This window comes from Bombina bombina, chromosome 1 (assembly GCF_027579735.1).
Source record: "Bombina bombina isolate aBomBom1 chromosome 1, aBomBom1.pri, whole genome shotgun sequence".
NCBI classification, from domain to species: Eukaryota; Metazoa; Chordata; class Amphibia; order Anura; family Bombinatoridae; genus Bombina; species Bombina bombina.
The window spans coordinates 190,697,492-190,720,009 of NC_069499.1; the positions used below are offsets into that span (position 1 = coordinate 190,697,492).

The 22,518-nt window shown below is 39.2% G+C and overlaps 1 protein-coding gene across 1 annotated transcript in view; it reads right to left on the reverse strand.

The window, feature by feature from the left end:
- Nucleotides 1-21,787, reverse strand: part of CDAN1 (codanin 1) — a 380,174-nt gene extending 358,387 nt beyond the window's left edge. The window contains exons 1-4 of the mRNA XM_053711416.1: nucleotides 21,656-21,787; nucleotides 15,986-16,680; nucleotides 10,467-10,682; nucleotides 9,906-10,096 (exon numbers count right to left, since the gene is read on the reverse strand). Coding sequence (XP_053567391.1) covers nucleotides 9,906-10,096; nucleotides 10,467-10,682; nucleotides 15,986-16,680; nucleotides 21,656-21,736 — 1,183 coding nt within the window. The 5' untranslated portion in view covers nucleotides 21,737-21,787. The remainder of the gene's footprint in view (nucleotides 1-9,905; nucleotides 10,097-10,466; nucleotides 10,683-15,985; nucleotides 16,681-21,655) is intronic.
- Between the last annotated feature and the right edge of the window lie 731 nt (nucleotides 21,788-22,518).

The window sequence follows — 22,518 nt, forward strand, 5'->3', positions numbered from 1 at the left end:
GCTCTGAATAAATGGAGAAGACTACAGTGTTTGGGCACAGGTTGCATCTTGCAATTGAAAATGCAGTGAAAGATGAGCCTCGCATTTCTAGAGCCACAGGTTTATGCAAGAAAATTGTTTGCCATTTCTCACACAGCTGGAAAAAGGTGGCATTAAAGGGACAGTCAACCCAAAAATTACTTTAACTTATTTAGATTAGTTAAATAATGATCTTTACAGTAAACTGTAGCCAAATTTTCATCTAAATAAACTTTGGCAGAAAATACACTTACTGATCTCATCTGGCCTTTTTGAAATGGCCGCCTGACCCCTCCTCCTCTGACGTCTCCCAAAAGCTTGTACTAACAGGATCCTGTCCTTTCTTCTCGTCCCTGCGCGCTCCTGCAATTTCAGCTCTCTAGCAGCTGTTCATACCCGGCACTCACTACCTCTCATCCATGCTGTGCGCTGTGTATTACAGAGAATGAGAGGCAGTGAGTGCCGGGCAGGCGGCGATGTGATGGTCTGTGCCCCAGATTATAATAGAGAAATAATATCCAACCAGGAGCTGACTGGGCACTAGAATAAAACAGACCTTACCAAGCAATTGTTATTATATTTTATGTTTTTTAGCAGATACCTAAATCCACATTCAACTTTATCTCAATTGATGTGGCTTGTGCCCCTGATTTTACAGCTGCGGTCCGTTACAGAAATACACCCTCCCTGCATTTGAGTGTCTGATGACCCCTTATAACCTGATTGCTCCCCAAAAAAGTAGGCACTTAGGTAGAAATAAATTTACGCCCTTGCAGGTCTTAGAACATTTATCTAATGCGAGTATGATCGCACAGTACTGGGACACCGGGCGCAAATTTATTTCTGCCTAAGTGCCTATTTTTGTTTGGAGCAATCAGGTTATAAGGGGTCATCAGACCCAGTGGCACATTGTCTTGTGTTTATCACTACACATGAGCTCAGCACACGCTACCTTGCCCACTGTCCTTTGTACCAGAGCCTGTCACAACACATGGACGCAGCACCCCTTCACCTTGCCCACTGGCTGTGCATGCACACACCACCTTACACACTGTCCTGTGCACCACGGTGTTTCACTACACATCACCCCTTTACCTTGTCCCACTGCAGCCACTGCCACACAGCCGCATCGAGCTTGTGCCCCTGATTTTACAGCTGCGGTCCGTTACAGAAATACACCCTCCCTGCATTTGAGTGTCTGATGACCCCTTATAACCTGATTGCTCCCCAAAAAAGTAGGCACTTAGGTAGAAATAAATTTGCGCCCTTGCAGGTCTTAGAACATTTATCTAATGCGAGTGTGATCGCACAGTACTGGGACACCGGGCGCAAATTTATTTCTGCCTAAGTGCCTATTTTTGTTTGGAGCAATCAGGTTATAAGGGGTCATCAGACCCAGTGGCACATTGTCTTGTGTTTATCACTACACATGAGCTCAGCACACGCTACCTTGCCCACTGTCCTTTGTACCAGAGCCTGTCACAACACATGGACGCAGCACCCCTTCACCTTGCCCACTGGCTGTGCATGCACACACCACCTTACACACTGTCCTGTGCACCACGGTGTTTCACTACACATCACCCCTTTACCTTGTCCCACTGCAGCCACTGCCACACAGCCGCATCGAGCTTGTGCCCCTGATTTTACAGCTGCGGTCCGTTACAGAAATACACCCTCCCTGCATTTGAGTATCTGATGACCCCTTATAACCTGATTGCTCCCACCTTGGCACAAGAGGTGGTGTGATCTTACTCGCCTCCCAGACGCTGCTCCTGTTTCATCTAAAGGTTTGTGCCAGCTATGAACACACTGACAGCTTTGCACATGTGTATACAGACCTACACAAACTATAGTCATCTCTCAGCTTCCGTTTACATGGGATGTCCCTGCACACCGGTTGGTGTTTGTGGTGCTCTTAGCAAACGTTTTAGGTCCTAAAAAGATTTCTTAGAAACCAGTGAGTGTAATTTCATCTTCACTGTGATCAAACTCAACCAGCGGAGAGCAACAAATGTAACGTCTACTGTAAGAGCAAACTGCAGATTTATCACATAACGTATTGTCCCGGACACACAGTATACAGGCTGTATATACCGTTATATGTGATAAATCTGCAGCTTGCTCTTACAGTAGACGTTACATTTGTTGCTCTCCGCTGGTTGAGTTTGATCACAGTGAAGATGAAATTACACTCACTGGTTTCTAAGAAATCTTTTTAGGACCTAAAACGTTTGCTAAGAGCACCACAAACACCAACCGGTGTGCAGGGACATCCCATGTAAACGGAAGCTGAGAGATGACTATAGTTTGTGTAGGTCTGTATACACATGTGCAAAGCTGTCAGTGTGTTCATAGCTGGCACAAACCTTTAGATGAAACAGGAGCAGCGTCTGGGAGGCGAGTAAGATCACACCACCTCTTGTGCCAAGGTGGGAGCAATCAGGTTATAAGGGGTCATCAGATACTCAAATGCAGGGAGGGTGTATTTCTGTAACGGACCGCAGCTGTAAAATCAGGGGCACAAGCTCGATGCGGCTGTGTGGCAGTGGCTGCAGTGGGACAAGGTAAAGGGGTGATGTGTAGTGAAACACCGTGGTGCACAGGACAGTGTGTAAGGTGGTGTGTGCATGCACAGCCAGTGGGCAAGGTGAAGGGGTGCTGCGTCCATGTGTTGTGACAGGCTCTGGTACAAAGGACAGTGGGCAAGGTAGCGTGTGCTGAGCTCATGTGTAGTGATAAACACAAGACAATGTGCCACTGGGTCTGATGACCCCTTATAACCTGATTGCTCCCCCAAAAAATAGGCACTTAGGCAGAAATAAATTTGCGCCCGGTGTCCCAGTACTGTGCGATCACACTCGCATTAGATAAATGTTCTAAGACCTGCAAGGGTGCAAATTTATTTCTACCTAAGTGCCTACTTTTTTGGGGAGCAATCAGGTTATAAGGGGTCATCAGACACTCAAATGCAGGGAGGGTGTATTTCTGTAATGGACCGCAGCTGTAAAATCAGGGGCACAAGCCACATCAATTGAGATAAAGTTGAATGTGGATTTAGGTATCTGCTAAAAAACATAAAATATAATAACAATTGCTTGGTAAGGTCTGTTTTATTCTAGTGCCCAGTCAGCTCCTGGTTGGATATTATTTCTCTATTATAATCTGGGGCACAGACCATCACATCGCCGCCTGCCCGGCACTCACTGCCTCTCATTCTCTGTAATACACAGCGCACAGCATGGATGAGAGGTAGTGAGTGCCGGGTATGAACAGCTGCTAGAGAGCTGAAATTGCAGGAGCGCGCAGGGACGAGAAGAAAGGACAGGATCCTGTTAGTACAAGCTTTTGGGAGACGTCAGAGGAGGAGGGGTCAGGCGGCCATTTCAAAAAGGCCAGATGAGATCAGTAAATGTATTTTCTGCCAAAGTTTATTTAGATGAAAATTTGGCTACAGTTTACTGTAAAGATCATTATTTAACTAATCTAAATAAGTTAAAGTAATTTTTGGGTTGACTGTCCCTTTAACTCAAGCCCAGGAAGAACTTCAACTGCCAAAGCATTCACTTATAACAGAGTGCCCAACAAGGTGGAGCTCAAGACAAAAGATGATAGAGTTTTAGAGCAACAGAGAGCATTGACTCAGGTTCTCTCTGCAGACAGAAAAAACAGACATCTGGTTCCACAATGGCAGGACACTAATGTTCTTGAATCTGTGAGTAAGGCACTGGGGCAAGTTCAAGATTTTACTGATGCCCTTTCTGGAGAAAACTACTTCAGTGTATCATATGTTAAACCAGTTCTGCATCTATTAAACACAAAGATACTGGCTCTGGAGGAAGATGATTCTGACTTTACCAAGACACTGAAATCCAAAATTATTGAATATATGAATAGAAATTATGAAGATGAAGACACTCAAGATCTGCTAGATATGGCATCATTCCTTGATCCACGATTCAAGACAACCTACATAAATGCGGATAAAATTACAAGCATCAAGGCCAGGGTGTCTGGGCACGAGCAGCAAGTTGTGCAGAAGGCAAGTCAAGCAATCAGCAGTCCACCATGCAAAGTTATAGATGTAGAAGAAGAAACAGTGCAAGAACCTGCAGCAAATGGTGGTCTTCCTGCAAAGAAATCAAGGAAGTTTTTTCAAGACTGAGTCTCTGCACCTTGAAGAAGCCATAGCATCAGAGCTGAACAGCTACCTGCTTTCTCCCTCCATTGATAGTGAGAAAAATCCTCTACAATGGTGGAAACTACATCAGATTAACTTTCCAAAATTGAGCAAGCTAGCACAAAAATATCTTTGTGTTCCTGCAACTAGTTCACCATCAGAGAGGGTGTTTAGCACAGGAGGAAATGTCAACGTTCATGCTTGAAGCCAGAAATGGTACATATGTTGTTTTTTTTAGCCAAAAACCTAACCCACTAAAAACACTAGTATGCTTAAAATAAAAAAATGGTACTACAGTACTACTGTAGCTGTACTGTCCTAGTCAGATGTTGGTTTTTGTATCCAAACACTACCTAAACAATCTAAAGTCTAAAAACCATGCAAATTTTAAATGTTATAATATATTTTATTTATGTTATTCTCTTGTTATTACATACTATATTGTTAAATTATTTACTATTACAAAAAATCATTACAATTCCTTCATGGGCCCTGCTTTTACAAGCTCTATGTTATAGTTGTACTACTTAACGTGTCACTCACTATGATAAAAAAAACATTATGATGTTGTGAGCTCAAATACTTCGTTATTCACATTTCTCTCCTGTGTGAAAATGCACATGCACTTTGTGCACTGACTGTATTCTGCTGTATCAATGGCCAATGCCATAACCAGGGCAGGCCAGCTTCGAAATTCCAATGTTTTTCTATTGAATTCTCTGTTTTAATCTTGAATAATGTTTGTACTCTTACTGTACTATGCTGCAGTGCTGCTGCTATTAGTTGATGCATGGATGTTAAAAACAGGTTGCAGGATTTACCTTGTTAATGCCACATCCCTCATGTTTTCCTGGATAGTAGTCACTCAGCTAAATGACTAACACATGAAGCAGTGTGCATTGTACTAAGTACTACCTTATTGTGCAATAAGAAACACAAATCAGTGCTGCACAGTACGCACTTTGCAAAGTTTCTACATCCATGTAGTTGTACACTTCTTCATATGTTACTCATACCACAGATAGACTGACTGGCCAAGAAAAAACGGACAATGTGTTGTGGTAATAACTGTCTAGCTAATTTCAATTTGCTGTTGTGTGTGTTGACTGAGTTTACTTATTTGTAATGTATTGTAGTTGTACTCTAACTACCAATGTTCTAAGTGTTCTGCACTACAGCTAGAGCTGTAAAACATTATGTAATGACAGGCTGCAGGATGTAAGGATTGCCCTTGTCAATGCCACATCCCCCATGTTTTCCTGGACAGTGGACAGTCACTCAGCTAAATAACTAACACATGCATCAGTGTGCATTGTAATAGCTTTAGTATACTTAGAATTTAGAAACAGAACACACATCATGCTGCTGCACACTTAGCAGTTTTCAGGATTCTCCATGCATGCAATGCATACACTGTTTCATATGTTACTCATACCACAGCTAGACTGACTGCCCAGTCCCCAAGAAAACAAAGGACAATGTGGTAAGAACTGGACAGCTATGTTCATTTCAATTAGCTGTGTGTGTGTTGAGCTTAGTTGTTTGTATTATGTATTGTAGTAGTTACTCTAACTATAACTGGTGTTCTACTTCTTACTGTGTTCTGTACTACAGCTATAGCTGTAAAAATTTATGTAATATGACAGGCTGCAGGATGTCAGGATTGACTTTGTCAATGCCACATTCCACATGTTTTCATGGACAGTCACTCAGCTAAATGACTAACACATGCAGCAGTGTGCTGCATTGTACTACCTTTACTTAGAAACGCAAATCATGCAGCTGGAGCTGGATAGTCCGCAGTCGGCACTTTTCAGGTTTCTTTCTACATGCTGCACACACTGCTCTTACCACAGGTAGACTGACTGCCCAAGAAAACATGGGCAATGTAGTAAGAACTGGCCAGCTAATTTCATTTAAATTAGCTTTGTTTGTATGTTTTTAGTCAACTTGTTATGTACTACTACCTCCTGTATATAACTGTGTTGATGTGTTCTACTTTTTAGTGGTCTTTTATATAGATCTACTACTACAGAATAGCTGTGACTAATGTGTGATTGTATATGACAGGCTGCAGGATGTCAGGATTGACCTTGTCAATGCAATATCCCTCGTTTCCCTGGACAGTAACTCTTAAAATGAATAACACATGCAGTGTGTGCATTCATTGTACTTACTTTACTGCTAACTGCACTTATATTTATTTATATATACAGACCACTGTGTCCACACTGTTAGAAAGACTGTCCAATAAAACATGAAAGTTGTGTGAACTTGTATGTCATAAGACCTAATAACTGGCTAGTGGCTACTATTTTATCACATCAAAGGCAGCAAATTTTATTGTAACTTTTTTTTGTTTTGTATTTTTATGCTCAAATAGTGTATTGGACATTGATAGACATGTACATTAAGATTCTGTAGTGTTAAATAAATTGTTTAATGCTAAATGAAGGTGTTATAGTCATTTTTAATAAAATTGCGATTAAATCACAATTGCGTTTTTTTTTTCAAAAAAATCGCGATTGTTTTTTTTGGTCATATCGCCCAGCCCTAGTTTTAGTGTAATATTTCCACCTCTTCTCAGTGAGATCTTTTTTACCCCCCCAGAAAAGAAGGCCTTTAGTACTTTGGTTATGAACCTCCTTAAAGTGTAGAGATAATAGGTGATCTTTAAAGCCCTTTTCTATAAAATTCAGATGTTGTCTGATTCTATTTTTTAGGGGTTGCCCTGTTTGGCCTAAATATTGTCTTTTGCACGGGCACTGGATCACATACACTATATTCTGATCCGTGCATCTAATGGTTTCTCTTATTTTAAATTTAAAATCTGAATTTGTTGCTTCTACACATTTTCATCTATTACTGAATTTGCATGATTTGCATTTGTCACAAGGATAGAATCCTTCTAAAGTATTCCCTTGTATATATCTTTATTCATCTTACCTTCACCTTTTTTTAATTCACTAGGGGCTAGAATTGTTTTGAGGTTTCTAGATCTGCAATATATTAGTTTTGATTCTGATATATCACTACGGAAAGGATCCTTCTGAATGTAGTGCCAGTGTTTGTGTATCATTTTTTTAATTAATCTAAAATCAGAGTTATACTGGGTAATGAATGTGGTGTCATAGCTCTCAGCTCTTTTACCAATATTTCTACTCTCCTTGTTTTTCAAGAGGTTCTCTCTCACACATTTCGGCACTTTTTAATGCTTCATTTACTAATTCTTCATTGTAACCTCTTTCAAGGAAACGTCTCAGCTTGTGAAATAAAATCATTAGTACATGAGCAGTTTTTCCTCAATCTTATAAATTGGCCTTTTGGCACATTTACTTTCCATTGGTCATAATGACAGCTTTTGAAATGGATATAATTGTTGGAATCAACTTTTTAAAAAAGGTTTTTGTCTTTATTTAATGTTTAATATTTCAACAGTTATATCTAGAAAGTTTATCTTTGTTTGCTGTATTCATAAGTGAAAGAGAGACCCCAAGAGTTGTCGTTTAGGTCTTTCATAAACATTTTTAATAGCTCTTCACCTCCCGCCCAGATGAAGAACTTATCGCCAATGTACCGCTTGATGAGTACGACGTTTGCGCTCCAGAGGGTGTTCAATATGTTTATCTGCTCGAATCTTCTCACGAAAAGATTTGCGTAACTGGGCGCAAACCTCGTACCCATCGCGGTCCCTTGTTTTTTAAGAAAGTATTCTCCTTTAAAAATAAAATAGTTGTTAGTGAATATAAAATGTATTCATTGCAGAATAAAGTCTGCCTGTGTAGTGGATAGATTTTAAGAATTTTTTTTTATCGAGTCTAACCCTAGAGTGTGTGTGTTACATTCGATACATACAGACGTCTAAAGTGGAATTGCAATTTCTTTTCATCAAATTCAAAATCTACTATTCATTGGCTTCTTCTACCGGATTGGATCTAGAGAGGTCAGATGACACAGCTAACGGACAGGGCAGTAAAGACACTGTAAACATCCCTCCAAGCGAGGTAGAAGTGAAACAGCAAGGTAAGTCTAGCTTTCGGCTGCAACAACCCTACAATGATACCAGAAGCACAAAACAAATCTGACCGGTCAGTAACATCATCTCTTACAACTCCGTATCTAAGACACACTGAATTACTTCTGTGTTTTTGTGCCACTATCACCAGACGCATCAGAGAACATTTGCGATCTGTACCTCTATAAGCAAAAAGCTATTTGACTCATACTGCTATAAGCAAGAGACCTGACAAAAGTTCTTCTTCATATTTGAACTATATAAGAATTAACGGAACTCCATAAACAATAAGAACCTATTTGGAATATTAGCACCCACTATATTTTTGAATAATAAGGATCAATTTATCAACCCATTAAATATCTCCATACTAAGAGTAAACAAGCTCAATTTGTTACACCAAAGTGGTTATACCGATACACTATATTCACTTTTTGATATATTCAAGAAGTCACTAACTGGTGGTAACTTTAAGCTTATTGCAAAACACCAAGCTGTATGTTTCAATTCCTGTATGAAACATTTCTGTGATTATATAGAATCTATTATTGCATAACTGTTAATATTAACTAGCCCTACGCATTTATATCAATTGTTTTATTTTTTCATATTATTTTTCACGTTTTAGATACTTATAGGTTGTGGCCACAACTATTTTTAGACTATTTATTCTATCTTAATAAATATTAATTCCTGCTTCACACTGAATAACTTCTGTATTTTTGTGCCACTACCACCAGACGCATCAGAGAACTTTTGCGATCTGTACCGCTATAAGCAAAAGGCTATCTGACTCTCACTGCTATAAGCAAGAGACCGGGTAAAAGGTCGTTCTTCCTCACATTTGAACTATATATGAACTGACTGAATTACTGTTTTTTAGACTGTTTTCTTTTAATATTTATTCCATCTTAATATATATCAATTTCTGCTTCACTTACTCTGTATGTTTCATGTAGAGATTAGATATATATCCACTTTATACTTAGCTTTAATTAGCGCCACTCTTTCAGTTTTTTACTGTTGTATCCCAATTAATCATAAAATATGACGTTGGTATCTGACTCCAAATCGTTTAAGGTATTTATATCCCAATGTCGATGATAGGTGCTGGAGGGGGCGTGGTAAAGATAGCCAGACAACGAAGAAAATTTGATAATAGGAGTAAATTAGAAAGTTGCTTAAAATTTCATGCTCTATCTGAATCATGAAAGAAAAAATTTGGGTTCAGTATCCCTTTAATATTTTGACTAGACTGCCCCTTTAATAATATTTTTATAACCTCCAAATTTGCCTGTTTCTAAGCCTCTGCAGAACACCACTTATCTGAGTGCTTTTTAAATCTTGCACAAAAGCCAGACAGTGCTAATTTATGAGTGCCATATAGATAACATTGTGCTCACTCCAGTTGAGAATGATAGTGGTTTTAAAAGAACCAGCACTTATTGGCTAAAATGCAAGATTGCAAAAAGCACTGCGATAAGAGACAGTCTGCAGGGGCTTAGATACAGGTAGGTAATCAGAGGTAAAAAGTATATTGATATAACAGTATTGGTTATGAAAAACTGGGGAATGGGTAATAACGGGAATATATATATAATTTTCAAGTAGACTGTCGCTTTTAGAAATTTATCATATTGGCAACATATCCGTTATCATGCAGTATTACTTATAAGTAACTATCTTACACACCTGATATACACGATGAATAGAGCTCAGCAAGTATTCCCAGCTGCCTTGAATAAGTCACCTTGGCAAGCTCAGCACAAGTGGTCAGACTATCAGCTGAAATACTGGCATTTCTACAGTAACTCTGTTTTGTGGGAGTGATGGGATCTAGCGATATTCCAGCAGTGGTTGAGGAATGCTGTAGCAGTTTAGATCTAAGAACCAATGGGGAAAAAATGTTTGCATTTGGCATCAAACAGTATAAATATAATCAAATCAAACAAGGTAGTTGGTCATTTCAACATATCTTCTATATCTATCTCAGCTGTTGAATAACATTAAGCAAGAATTTTTAGGGAAAGCAAATATATTTAGATAATACATTTAACTCTTGGCTAAATTAATTATGCTAACCCAACCCCCGAAGAGTACAAATGGGGCCGTAAATAAAAGTAAGATGGTCACTAAAATAAATCTATATTTATAAAAAAAAAAAAATATGGGAAACTGAAACACCTACTGGCTTGCAAACAAAAATAAAAGATAAGACAATTAGTCAGAACATACACATACATACACACACACCTCTCCTTCTTCAGTATTTCCCTTTCCTCATGAAGACTGCCCCCCATAGAAGGGGACGAGTTCTCCTCTTGAACCGCAGTAAAAACATCTGTGCTTGTCTGATGCCTGCTAATGCTGGTCTGACTTATGGGAGTAGAGGTAAAACACATTCTGGATTTGGAATCATACACATCATTTATAGGTGTAGGATTGATTCTTCTTGATGGCTTGGATTTGCTATAAAAAAAAAGATATAGAATAATAATAATAATAAGTTTGTTTCCCATTTCCAAAATATTCCCATAATTGTGACATTGATCTGTATATATTATTGTTTAGAAACGGATATAAATACAGGCAATAAGAATCAGTGACACAATATATTTATTTCTCAAAGTCAAAATGCCCTCATCCTACTCCACTGAAGGAGTACTACATGAAATGCATCAGCTCTTTTGGTTTTTAACTGCTCACTATGTTTTTCCACATACAAAAGAACTATTTTAGTGCTTTCAGAGAACAAATTATTTTTTAGTTACTAATTCAGCATAACTAAATGGTAACCTGAAAATGGAGAGACTTACATGGCAGGGGGTGGAATTTAAGCCAAAGAAACATAATGACTAAATGACACATTGAACTGCATTAACGTTTATTAATATGTAGAAAGCAAACTAGAAATGCTAGGATATCAAAGTCCTAGAGAGGTGCGCAGGTGTAAAAGGTATAGATAACTGGAAAATTCAGGCCGCACTCTTGAAGTAGATTGATTAAAGAATCCTGTTAGAAAGGAAGAGAGAGGCGCCACATAGGGTAATATTGTCTGCACAAGGCACAAACCATACACAGAAGGGCACACTCTACCCCTAAGGGTGGCTACTCTCAGAGATGGCGGCACAACCGGAGTGACTAACTAGGCGGTACGGGACCAATGAAGTTGCCTGATAGACTCAAAGTGTAGCCCTGGAACGACAGGTCACGTAAGATGAAGACTAATCTCAGAGGCGAATGTTTCCGATGGAAATCTGGTCACCCAAAGTCCGTGGGATGATATATGCAGGAAGGCTTCAGGCCAATGACATAAAGGTCAACACATATAAGCCAAGGGATTGTATATAACAATAAGAATGTAAGAGCAAGTAGGATTAAAAAGTGTAAACTTTGAGAACACTAAAAACACAGCGTTGCTGTGTTTTTAGTGTACTCAGTTTACACTTTTTTCATCCTACTTGCTCACATATGCTAACAAATTGTACTAAATAATTCACTTCTCGGGGGCATGTCTAGTCGGCGGCCATGATAGGTCGCATAGTTTGTGGCTCCTGGTGTGATCTCTTTAATACGCCGGTTTTTGAGACTGATCTGCAACTTCTGCTGAAATATACCTCAGCTTTGACCAGGTTATTCAACACTGATTCAACTGATATAGAATTTACAGAATATATGATCGCTGGGTCCAGATCTAGACCGTTGAGAGTCGAGACCTCAGACTGTTGAGACCTCAGGTGGCAGCCTTAACACAAGGATTCAACACCCCCCTCCCCCTTAAAATTGGGTAATACAGTTGTGCTAGTCAACACATTTGTAGAGCGGCAAGTTTATTTTAAAGATGGCGATCACTATAAATTCTGTACTAAGAACACTTGAGCTCCTTTTAAAATGCCTACCATGATCAGATCTATGCACAGCTACTAGCAGAATGGAATAGCGTTTATAAAGTATTGAACTCGTCCCCCACTGAAATCAAATATTCAAGAAAGGAATGCGCCCCTGAAGCAATAACATCGATTTCTATTGATGGGAAGTCTGCAAACTCGACCGCTGAGAGGAGAATATGGAAACTGACTGTACCTGAGCGGACGTTGTCCCTTCCGGGAATATAAGGAAAATGAGACCGAAGCGGCTGTTAGAGGAGATAGGTCATCCACTAGGCAAGTTCACCACCCCACAGAGCCCAAACATCAGTCGAGTCCGATGGTGTAGTCCCCCTGCAGACCCTTTACCAGATGGAACTCTTACTGCTCATAGCTCCAGGAGATGCGGCGCCGGCTGCCGCCCTCCCAGCTTATTTTACAAGAGTGAGGAAGACCTCATAGCAGAAGACTTAAAGGTAAGGTAAAGTTTATATTTATTGACCTCATTTATTTAAACTAAATATCAATAATAAGGTAGTCGCTAACTTTTTTTTTGCTTTACATTATTTATTTTACCTGTAATCCAATCTTTGTATATGCAACCGTTCTATTCAATCCTCCTCCCCATGCCACTTCAGTGTTTATCGCTGTTATTACAGGAAGCGTTCTCACCCCTTTGTCTTCGTCAGGTCAATGCGTGTTCACAGAGGCACTATCTTATGCGCATGCGCAAATTCACCCCGCTCCCAGATACATTGTTGCGATTGAAAGCGTTTAGTCATTGATCATATCTTGCGGCGCGATCTTTGAAATGGTTAGAAAGAATCAAACTAAGTGATCGCTACACCGCTAGCACTGCGCATGCGCTACTCGCGAACGAGCACAGTTTGAAGAGGCTTGAGTCTAGTCCAGCGCATGCACTCAATAGGCGAGTGACGTCAGGATTGATGGGCTAAACCCCTGAAGGGGAAAATGCCGATTGGAGGGTTATATTGAAAGCGGATGTCAATCAAATAAAGCAAAATGTCGGGCGGACGAAATATTGTACACAGGACATAAAAAAAGGTATAGAAAGGTAGATTTATGCGGGATATTTGTGAATTGATGAATGAAACTTATGTTTATTTTTTATAATCGTACAAATAGCGTTAAGTACTGGTGTCAACTTTACCTTACCTTTAAAGTGAATGTAAATTTTGATGCTAAAGTGCCCGGTTTTTAAAAATGTGATTAAAAATAGGGGCACTTTAATTCATCAAAATTTACATTTCACTCGTGTTGTGGAAAAATACTTACCTTTTAATCTTGACAGCTTCCTCCACCCGTCGCAAAGCTTCTTTCCTGGATCTAAAATGAGGAATCCGGCTTCCTCCAATCACGGCGTTGAATCAGACACCGATTACCCCGGGGGGAAGCCGTGATTGGAAGATGAACAATATATCATTTCTGACGTCAGAAATGGCTTGCGACGACCGGGAGAAGCTGGAACGGCTGTTAAGTTTAAAAAGTATTTTTTCACGAGTGAAATGTAAATTTTGATGAATTAAAGTGCCCCTGTTTTTAATTGAATTTTTAAAAACCGGGCACTTTAGCATCAAAATTTACATTCACTTTAACATCGATAGCACCTAATTGTTTTAAGAATAGCGAATTACCGATGTCAATATATGATCCGTACACCGGGATTAAATCACATGAAGAAGCAGCTACTGAATTAAAAGGGACAAAATACTCATATGCTAAATCACTTGAAACTGATGCAGTATAACTGTAAAAAGCCGACAGGAAAATATCACCTGAGAATCTCTATGTAAAAAAGGAAGATATTTTACCTCACAATTTCCTCAGCTCAGCAGAGTAAGTTCTGTGTAAAAAGTTACACTCAGCTCAGCCCAGCTGCAGGTTAAAAAAAAAATAAAAAAAAAAAAATGAAGAAATGAACAGCAGCCAATCAGATTCAGCAGTGCTGAGGTCATGAACTCTCTTACTGTGATCTCATGAGATTTGACTTAACTCTCATGACATTTCATAGTAAGCTGAATAGGGAAATAATATGAGAGTGCACGAGGCTAATCCCCTAAGCTGTCCCAGGACAGACACACTAAAATGCTGCTTAGAAATCCTTTACAATGGGATGTGGCTACTGAGGAACTTTTGAGGTAAAAATATCTTTCTTTTTTTACATAGAGATGTTCAGGTGATATTTTTAGTCAGCTTTTTACAGCTATACTGCATCACTTTCAAGTGTTTAAACATATGGGTATTATGGCCCTTTAACTAAAGCTCTGCTATGGCGGTCTAATAAAGGATATGGAGGATCAGAGATGCAATGTCTCAGACCACAATACATGTAATGGTAGAGCTGTTCTCACTAGGATCATTGACAAAATATCAACCAATTATTTTTCAAGAACCGGAGTAGGTTGAGTGAGATTTTCCCTATTATGTTCCCAGAGTGGGGTTAAGCAATTGATATATGTCTGGACCTTTACTTGGGACATTTCTACAATATTTATGGGCACTGTAAGCTATGACAATCTCTTAGGGGTATTTGATGTCCTGTTTGACATAGTGTCCTACCCCTATAAGTTCTTGCCAGCTGTACTCTTACTTATATTTTAAGAGGAGACCAACCTTATGATTAAATGCTAGCTAAAAGCTTTAGACCATATCCTTATGAAGGTTCGACCTGAAAAGCTGGAAAAGGTTATACAAAAGTCCTCTGTAGCGGACAAGCAGAAAAATCAGTATATTCTTCTAGTTTATATGATTAATAGTTAAGCTAACTTATAAGGGATGAACATCCTTATTTACCATTGCTTAGAATGTTTACCATGATTGATATTATGAATAAATATTTATTATTGTTACGCACTTGAAAAGTATGTTAACTATTTCCTACAAGTACGATTGTGGAGCAGTAGTCACAGATAAAACCTAAGCTCCATTACATACTTGGTGCCTACCCTCCATTATTTAGTTTTATGCTTATAGTTACCCACTATTGGTGCACAATAGTTCTAATAATTATTGATTTTAGATATGACTAAAAGGGCAGGGCAGATCTCACACTGAGTAATGCTTTCTCTAAGCAACCTCCCTAATAGCTAGATGTTCAATTATAGTACACTGCGAAGTCACACAAGTGTTTCACATGCAACATGAGCAGTGGGAATCTATATGTAACCCATTCCATTATTTGGTGTGTCCCCGTATTTCTGCCTATACTTAAGTAAGCCACTATATAGCTTATGATTTTTAATTTCCTATTATGTATAATTTGCATGATATATTAGGTTATAATCCCCTCTTTTGCACGTACAGGATTCTCATAAATCATGTTGTAGCTAGTAAGAAACCCAGAAGAGTCCAATGATTGTTCCTCTAGCTCTAATTTGACACACAAACTCTGTATATAGCACAAACTTCAACAAATCTACCATCTAGTCAGAGTGTCCAAGAGTGGCCCTATAATACAATTCAGAGTTCTTAATAATAGCGTTATATTGTTTTTCTAAATATAGATAAAATAAGGTTCATTATTTGAGACCCAAGAGTGGTCTCCTAAAGATCAAGACTACCTTCTATAGCTTTCCGCATTTTCTGTTACCACGGGGTCCAAGAGTGGCCTCATCTGTTATCTTGAGGGTATATAGTTTGAATGGCAAATATATTTGTAGATGATACTCCTGAAGACTGTCATATGAACATGTAATTGTTATCTGGTTTGGCTTAATTTGACTAATTAAACAATCTTTCTTTGCAAACATTATTGACGGTACTACTGTACGAATGTCTTGAATTGAACCTCAAAAATAATTTTAAAAAATTATTCACTTCTCTTTTTTCTAAGGATTCACAAACAATATGTTGGACATGTAGTGCACTATACAATTACCTGCTTACCTAGCACTTCCAGTGGATGAATTCATTGGTGGAAACTCCTCCAAATTATCAAAATTTGGCACAGAAACAGATGGAGGAGAGACAGGAGAGCTATTGCATTCTTGCTTTCTCCTGCTTGTATACCATGGGCTCTCAGAATGACTTTCCTCATCATTGGATCTTCTACTCTGGTCTTTGGGCACTTGGCGACCAGAGCTGTTACTCTTTTTTCGGCTACGCCTATGTGATTGCCCCTCTGGGGTGTAGGCCAAAAAATGTCCTAGATTAGCTTTGTGTGCTGACCGCCTCTCATTGTGAGAGATCAGTGGGCTGCAACCAAGACTTGGACTTGTGTTAATGTTTTTCCCAAAGCTACAATTAGCAGGCTTGTTGAAGAATGAAGAGTCATTGGAGACAGAAGCATGTGAAGGAAAACTAGTATCTGAAGTATATGAACTATTGGGAGTATGATTAAAAAGCTGAATTCTGCTCCCACGATGGCCAGATACATTTACAGACCTCTTTTCAGTTACCGTGCTTTGCTTAATATGACTGCTTTGTCTTGAAAAGGCCTTGGAGTTTGGGGTCTTTGCAGGTGTAGAGGGTCCATTACTAATAATCTGGTGGGTCTGTTCACGCAAATAGTTAAGCAGGAAAGGTACAAAGTCCTTACGAAGGTGATTAAAGCAGACAAGGTTGGGTTCAATAGAAGTCTCCTATGAGAAATGAAAAAAAGAAAAAAAAAAAAAAAGAAGAAGAATCAGACTTGTAGGCAAACATTGTAATAAAGTTGCAAGTTTTAAAAAGGACTATTTTACAACAAACACAAAGTTTAAATTAAGCATTGTTCCCATGCATGAGGCAGTATAAACCAGGATTTCTCAAAGAAGTAATCGGTTTTAACAATGAAAAGGTGTGTTTTCGTTTGCACCATGTTGACCATAAATTGAGAGCAACAAGGAGGTGCAGGGTGGTATTGATTCCATTGTCAAGTGTAACGCCAGTGACCATCAGGTGTGACCAGCTTTGTAAGATTCAACAGTTATGAAGTAACACACACAGGATCATACCGTGAAAGCTGAATGTGAGTTAAATAGGCTCCGGTAGCCTTTTCTGTTTTACTTTTTAAACCTTGTTACACTCAGTAATCAGTTTTGTAGGGACATATGATTGGGAATGTTCTTTTGCTACTGAACTCTACAGTCTGGAAACTTAAAGGGACATTCAACACTTAGTGTAACAGGTTTTAATATTGTAAATTAAGAAACGGAGGTCCGCCTACACTATACCCCTCCTCCCTTGCCGCCTTGCTTCTGTCCTAATCAGCGGCGCTAACTACTCTAATACCCGGTCAATATGGATGCCGAACTCCCCCCACTATTACGTAGCTGCCTTCTTCTTAAACTGATAAGCAAATCAGAATCCAGTCCTCGGACTGAAATTGCACGCGCGTGCAATTTCAGTCCGAGGACTGGATTCTGATTTGCTTATCAGTTTAAGAAGAAGGCAGCTACGTAATAGTGGGGGGAGTTCGGCATCCATATTGACCGGGTATTAGAGTAGTTAGCGCCGCTGATTAGGACAGAAGCAAGGCGGCAAGGGAGGAGGGGTATAATGTAGGCGGACCTCCGTTTCTTAATTTACAATATTAAAACCTGTTACACTAAGTGTTGAATGTCCCTTTAAACTAGAGTTATAGTTAGTGATGCACCAAAATGGAAATTCTGGACCAAAACTGAAAATCCGGAATGCACTTGGCCAAAAACCGAAATCGATACCGAAAATGTCTTTTTTTTGTTTCAAATTATTTTCAAATATTTTTTTTTTTTAGCATAATTAGACTATTTAATGAATGAATCTGAATTGAAAACTTTCAAGCCAATAAAAAAAAAGCACACACTTATTGAAAGTAACACAAAAATTGGACAAAAATATCTTAAAACAATAATATGCTACACAATTTTACCAAGAAAAAAAAAAAAACAGGCAAACAATTATGCCATTTTCGGCCAAAATGTTTCTGCGACCAAGATTTTGGTGCATCCCTACTTAAAACAATATTAAATATCAATATACTGTATTATTCTTTATTTAGTTCTATGTAACAGAATCAGATTTAAGTTTTTTTTTTTTTTTACTAATTATCCAAATATAGTCCTAGAAAACTCATTATATGCAAAACAGTAAGTCAAGTAATTAAACTTAACCCCTTAACGACCGAGGACGTGCAGGGTACGTCCTCAAAAAAAAGGCAGTTAATGCCTGAGGACGTACCCTGCACGTCCTCGGTGTGGAAAGCAGCTGGAAGCGATCCTGTTTGCTTCCAGCTGCTTTCCGGTTATTGCAGTGATGCCTCGATATGGAGGCATCCTGCAATAACCTTTTGAAGCCATCCGATGCAGAGAGAGCCACTCTGTGGCCCTCTCTGCACCGGAGATCGGTGGCTTCCTTTGTTGGTGGGTGGGAGCATTACCGGGAGGCGGGTGGCGGCCATCGATGGCCCTGGAGATGTGGAGGGGGGCGGGATCGTGGGCGGGGATGCCCGGGGGCGCGCACGGACGCGCGCGCGTGCACGGGAGGGCGGGGGGCGGGCGCGTGCACGGGGAGGGAGCGGGTGGGAACCGCTACACTACAGAACAAGGTTTAAATTAAATCAGTTAACAAAAGTAAAAAATAAAAAACGATCAATGATGTGGTTGGGGTTTGTGGTGGGGGGGGGGGGGTTTGGGGAAGCTACACTACAGAAAAAAAAAAAGCACTTTTTTGTATAAGCTGGGTACTGGCAGACAGCTGCCAGTACCCAAGATGGCCCCAATAAGGCAGATAGGGAAGGTTACAAAGCTGTTTTGGGGGGGATCAGGGAGGTTGGAGGCTAAGGGGGGTCCTATACAGCAGAATAATTATTATTTTTTTTTTAAAAAAAAAACCTATACCCCCCAAAAAGCTTTTATTTTAGTACTGGCAGACTTTCTGCCAGTACTTAAGATGGCGGGGACAATTGTGGGGTGGGGGAGGGAAGGGAGCTGTTTGGGAGGGATCAGGGGGTCTGATGTGTCAGGTGGGAGGCTGATCTCTACACTAAAGCTAAAATTAACCCTGCAAGCTCCCTACAAACTTCCTAATTAACCCCTTCACTGCTAGCCATAATACACGTGTGATGCGCAGCAGCATTTTGCGGCCTTCTAATTACCAGAAAGCAAAGCCAAAGTCATATATATCTGCTATTTCTGAACAAAGGGGATCCCAGAGAAGCATTTACAACCATTTGTGCCATAACTGCACAAGCTGTTTGTAAATGATTTCAGTGAGAAACCTAAAATTGTGAAAAATTTAACGTTTTTTTTTTTATTTGATCGCATTTGGCGGTGAAATGGTGGCATGAAATATACCAAAATGGGCCTAGATCATTACTTTGGGTTGTCTACTACACTACACTAAAGCTAAAATTAACCATACAAGCTCCCTACAAGCTCCCTAATTAACCCCTGCACTGCTGGGCATAATACACGTGTGGTGCGCAGCGGCATTTAGCGGCCTTCTAATTACCAAAAAGCAATGCCAAAGCCATATATGTCTGCTATTTCTGAACAAAGGGGATCCCAGAGAAGCATTTACAACCATTTGTGCCATAATTGCACAAGCTGTTTGTAAATAATTTCAGTGAGAAACCGAAAGTTTGTGAAAAAATTTGTGAAAAAGTGAACGATATTTTGTATTTGATCGCATTTGGCGGTGAAATGGTGGCATGAAATATACCAAAATTGGCCTAGATTAATACTTTGGGATGTCTTCTAAAAAAAAAATATATACATGTCAATTGATATTCAGGGATTCCTGAAAGATATTAGTGTTCCAATGTAACTAGCGCTAATTTTGAAAAAAAGTAGTTTGGAAATAGCAAAATGCTACTTGTATTTATGGCCCTATAGCTTTCAAAAAAAGCAAAGAACATGTAAATATTAGGTATTTCTAAACTCAGGACAAAATTTAGAAACTATTTAGCATGTTTTTTTTTTGGTGGTTGTAGATGTGTAACAGATTTTGGGGGTCAAAGTTAAAAAAAAGTGTGTTTTTTTCCATTTTTTCCTCATATTTTATAATTTTTTTTTATAGTAAATTATAAGATATGATGAAAATAATGGTATTTTTAGAAAGTTAATTTAATGGCGAGAAAAACGGTATATAATATGTGTGGGTACAGTAAATGAGTAAGAGGGAAATTACAGCTAAACACAAACACCGCAAAAATGTAAAAATAGCCTTGGTCCCAAACGGACAGAAAATGGAAAAGTGCTGTGGTCATTAAGGGGTTAAACAGCAGCTCTAGGCTAGCATCAAATTTGAAACATGCTACACAATAATTTTACCGAAAATAACAGGCAAAAAACCTGAAAACCGAAATAGCCAATAATGCCATTTTCGGCCGAAACGTTTCTGCGGCCGAAATTTCGGTGCATCCCTAGTTATAGTATCATGTATCAACCAATACTGTAAAGGTTATAAAAAGTGTTGAGTTGTTATAATAAAGGAGTTACTAAACTGATGAAACAATAGTAGCGTTAGGCATGTGGAATCTAGAGTACGTACTTCCCTTTTTGGGAGAGTTGGAAAAACAACTTTTAGAGTTAAATAACAGGCAAAAAAGCAATAAATAATGAAAGTATATTGTGAAGCTTTTTTTACTACACATAATTAGTCTGAGAAGCCGATATAAAAACTTTAAATGCCAGTTAAAATGGCTCAGGAGTCAACAGCATATAAAGATAATAAAGGTTGCATTAGGAAATTTTAGATACAATAAGTAATGTTTTACATATATGCAGAACATATTTAAAGTGAATGTAAATTTTAATGGTAAAAATTTGATTAAAAACAGGGGCACTTTAATTTATCAAAATTTACATTTCACTCCTGTTGTGAAAAAAAAACAACGTACTTTTTAAACTTGACAGCAGCTCCAGCTTCCCCCGGTCATCACAAGCCATTTCTGATGTCAGAAATGATGGATAGGTCATCTTCCAATCATGGCTTCCCCCAGGGGGAATGCCGTGATTGGAGGAAGCCGGATTCCTCATTTTAGACCCAGGAAGAGGCTTTGCAACGGGTGGAGGAAGCTGAAGCTGCTGTAAATCTGTGATTTAGATACATGTTTAAAATCCCATGCCCTAATTTATTTTTTATTATCTAGTTATCTTTGTTTTCTTTTATACTTTGTTGACAAGCAAACAGTGTTAACCTAAATAAACGACAGGCTGTCACTCAGTATTGGAACAGCAAGCTAATGTGTCAAGGGTAACTAGGCCATACATGTTGTGGCTCTCACGTGCCCCTTCACGTTGTCACACAACTTGCCCAAAGTTCTACTTAAGAAGTGGCACTGGCAATAAAAAACAGTGTGGAATCTGTCGTTTTAACCATAGTTGCAGCCCATAAAATATGGAAAACAATTAAAATGCAGAGTACGTTAACAAGCAACACATGTAAATGTCTACGTGAAATGTCCCGCGCATACATGAGTCATTATAGTGACAGGCGCTCAGCCAATCAGAGCCAGGCTATAAAAACCCACAATAATCTAGATGGACCTAGCATATTAAGTTTTAATTGCTTTAATGACACGTATGCAGAAATATATAACGGAACAACACTTTATATGACCGAAAAGCTTCGCTCATCTAACGGGAGGTATACCTGCGTGGTAGTTATCAACCAGCGCAATACTGCGTTCACCGAAACCTCCTCCAGCAGCAGTAACTCCAGTACCGCCGCCATTTCGATGCCCTGCCCCCTCGCTCAGCGCGCCAACCATTGGATGCAGTGACGTCATTCGGAGGCTGGACTCAGCGGCCACATGTTCGTAACAACCAGTGAAAAGAAGGGGCGTGCTTTGAAAACGCAGTTGTTGGTCTTAACCATGGTAAACGACGTGTTCTTTAGTAGTAGTTAGTAACTTAGTATTGGGGATCGCTGCTATTGCATGCAAGTTGGGACCAGGCGGGGTTTTAAATGCAGTAACTTTCGTTCTTTAGCTATGACCGCAGCGTAGTTAACTTTGTATCAGTTTGCCGACAATTTCTGGGGTTAACATTTCATTTTACTCTATTTAAGCGCAATTGGATTTTAAGCGTGTTTATGCACACATTTTTTACTTAGTTTGTAAAATTTACTATTTTAAATGTTTGTAACAAGAAAGTGCAAAAAGAAATTGCTTTGTTAGTGCATTTTATTATTGCACTGTTGCTTGCAGAGATTATAACTCAAACCTCTCTTAAAGGGACATGAAAGCCAACATTTTCTGTGATGATTCAGATAGAGCGTGCAAGGCTTTTGATGTGGAAGCTTGTGATGGGAAATGCCAGAAGTATAACTGGTGGTTTTATTATTATTATTGGTTATTTGTAGAGCGCCAACAGATTCCGCAGAGCTATAAACATAGGCGAATACACAGTAACATTTATAGGGATCAGACGGGTAGAGGGCCCTACCAAGAGTCGCACTGTTCAGCTCTAAAGAAGGTGATCTACAAACAGCATGGCTTTTAGGCTTACATGCTA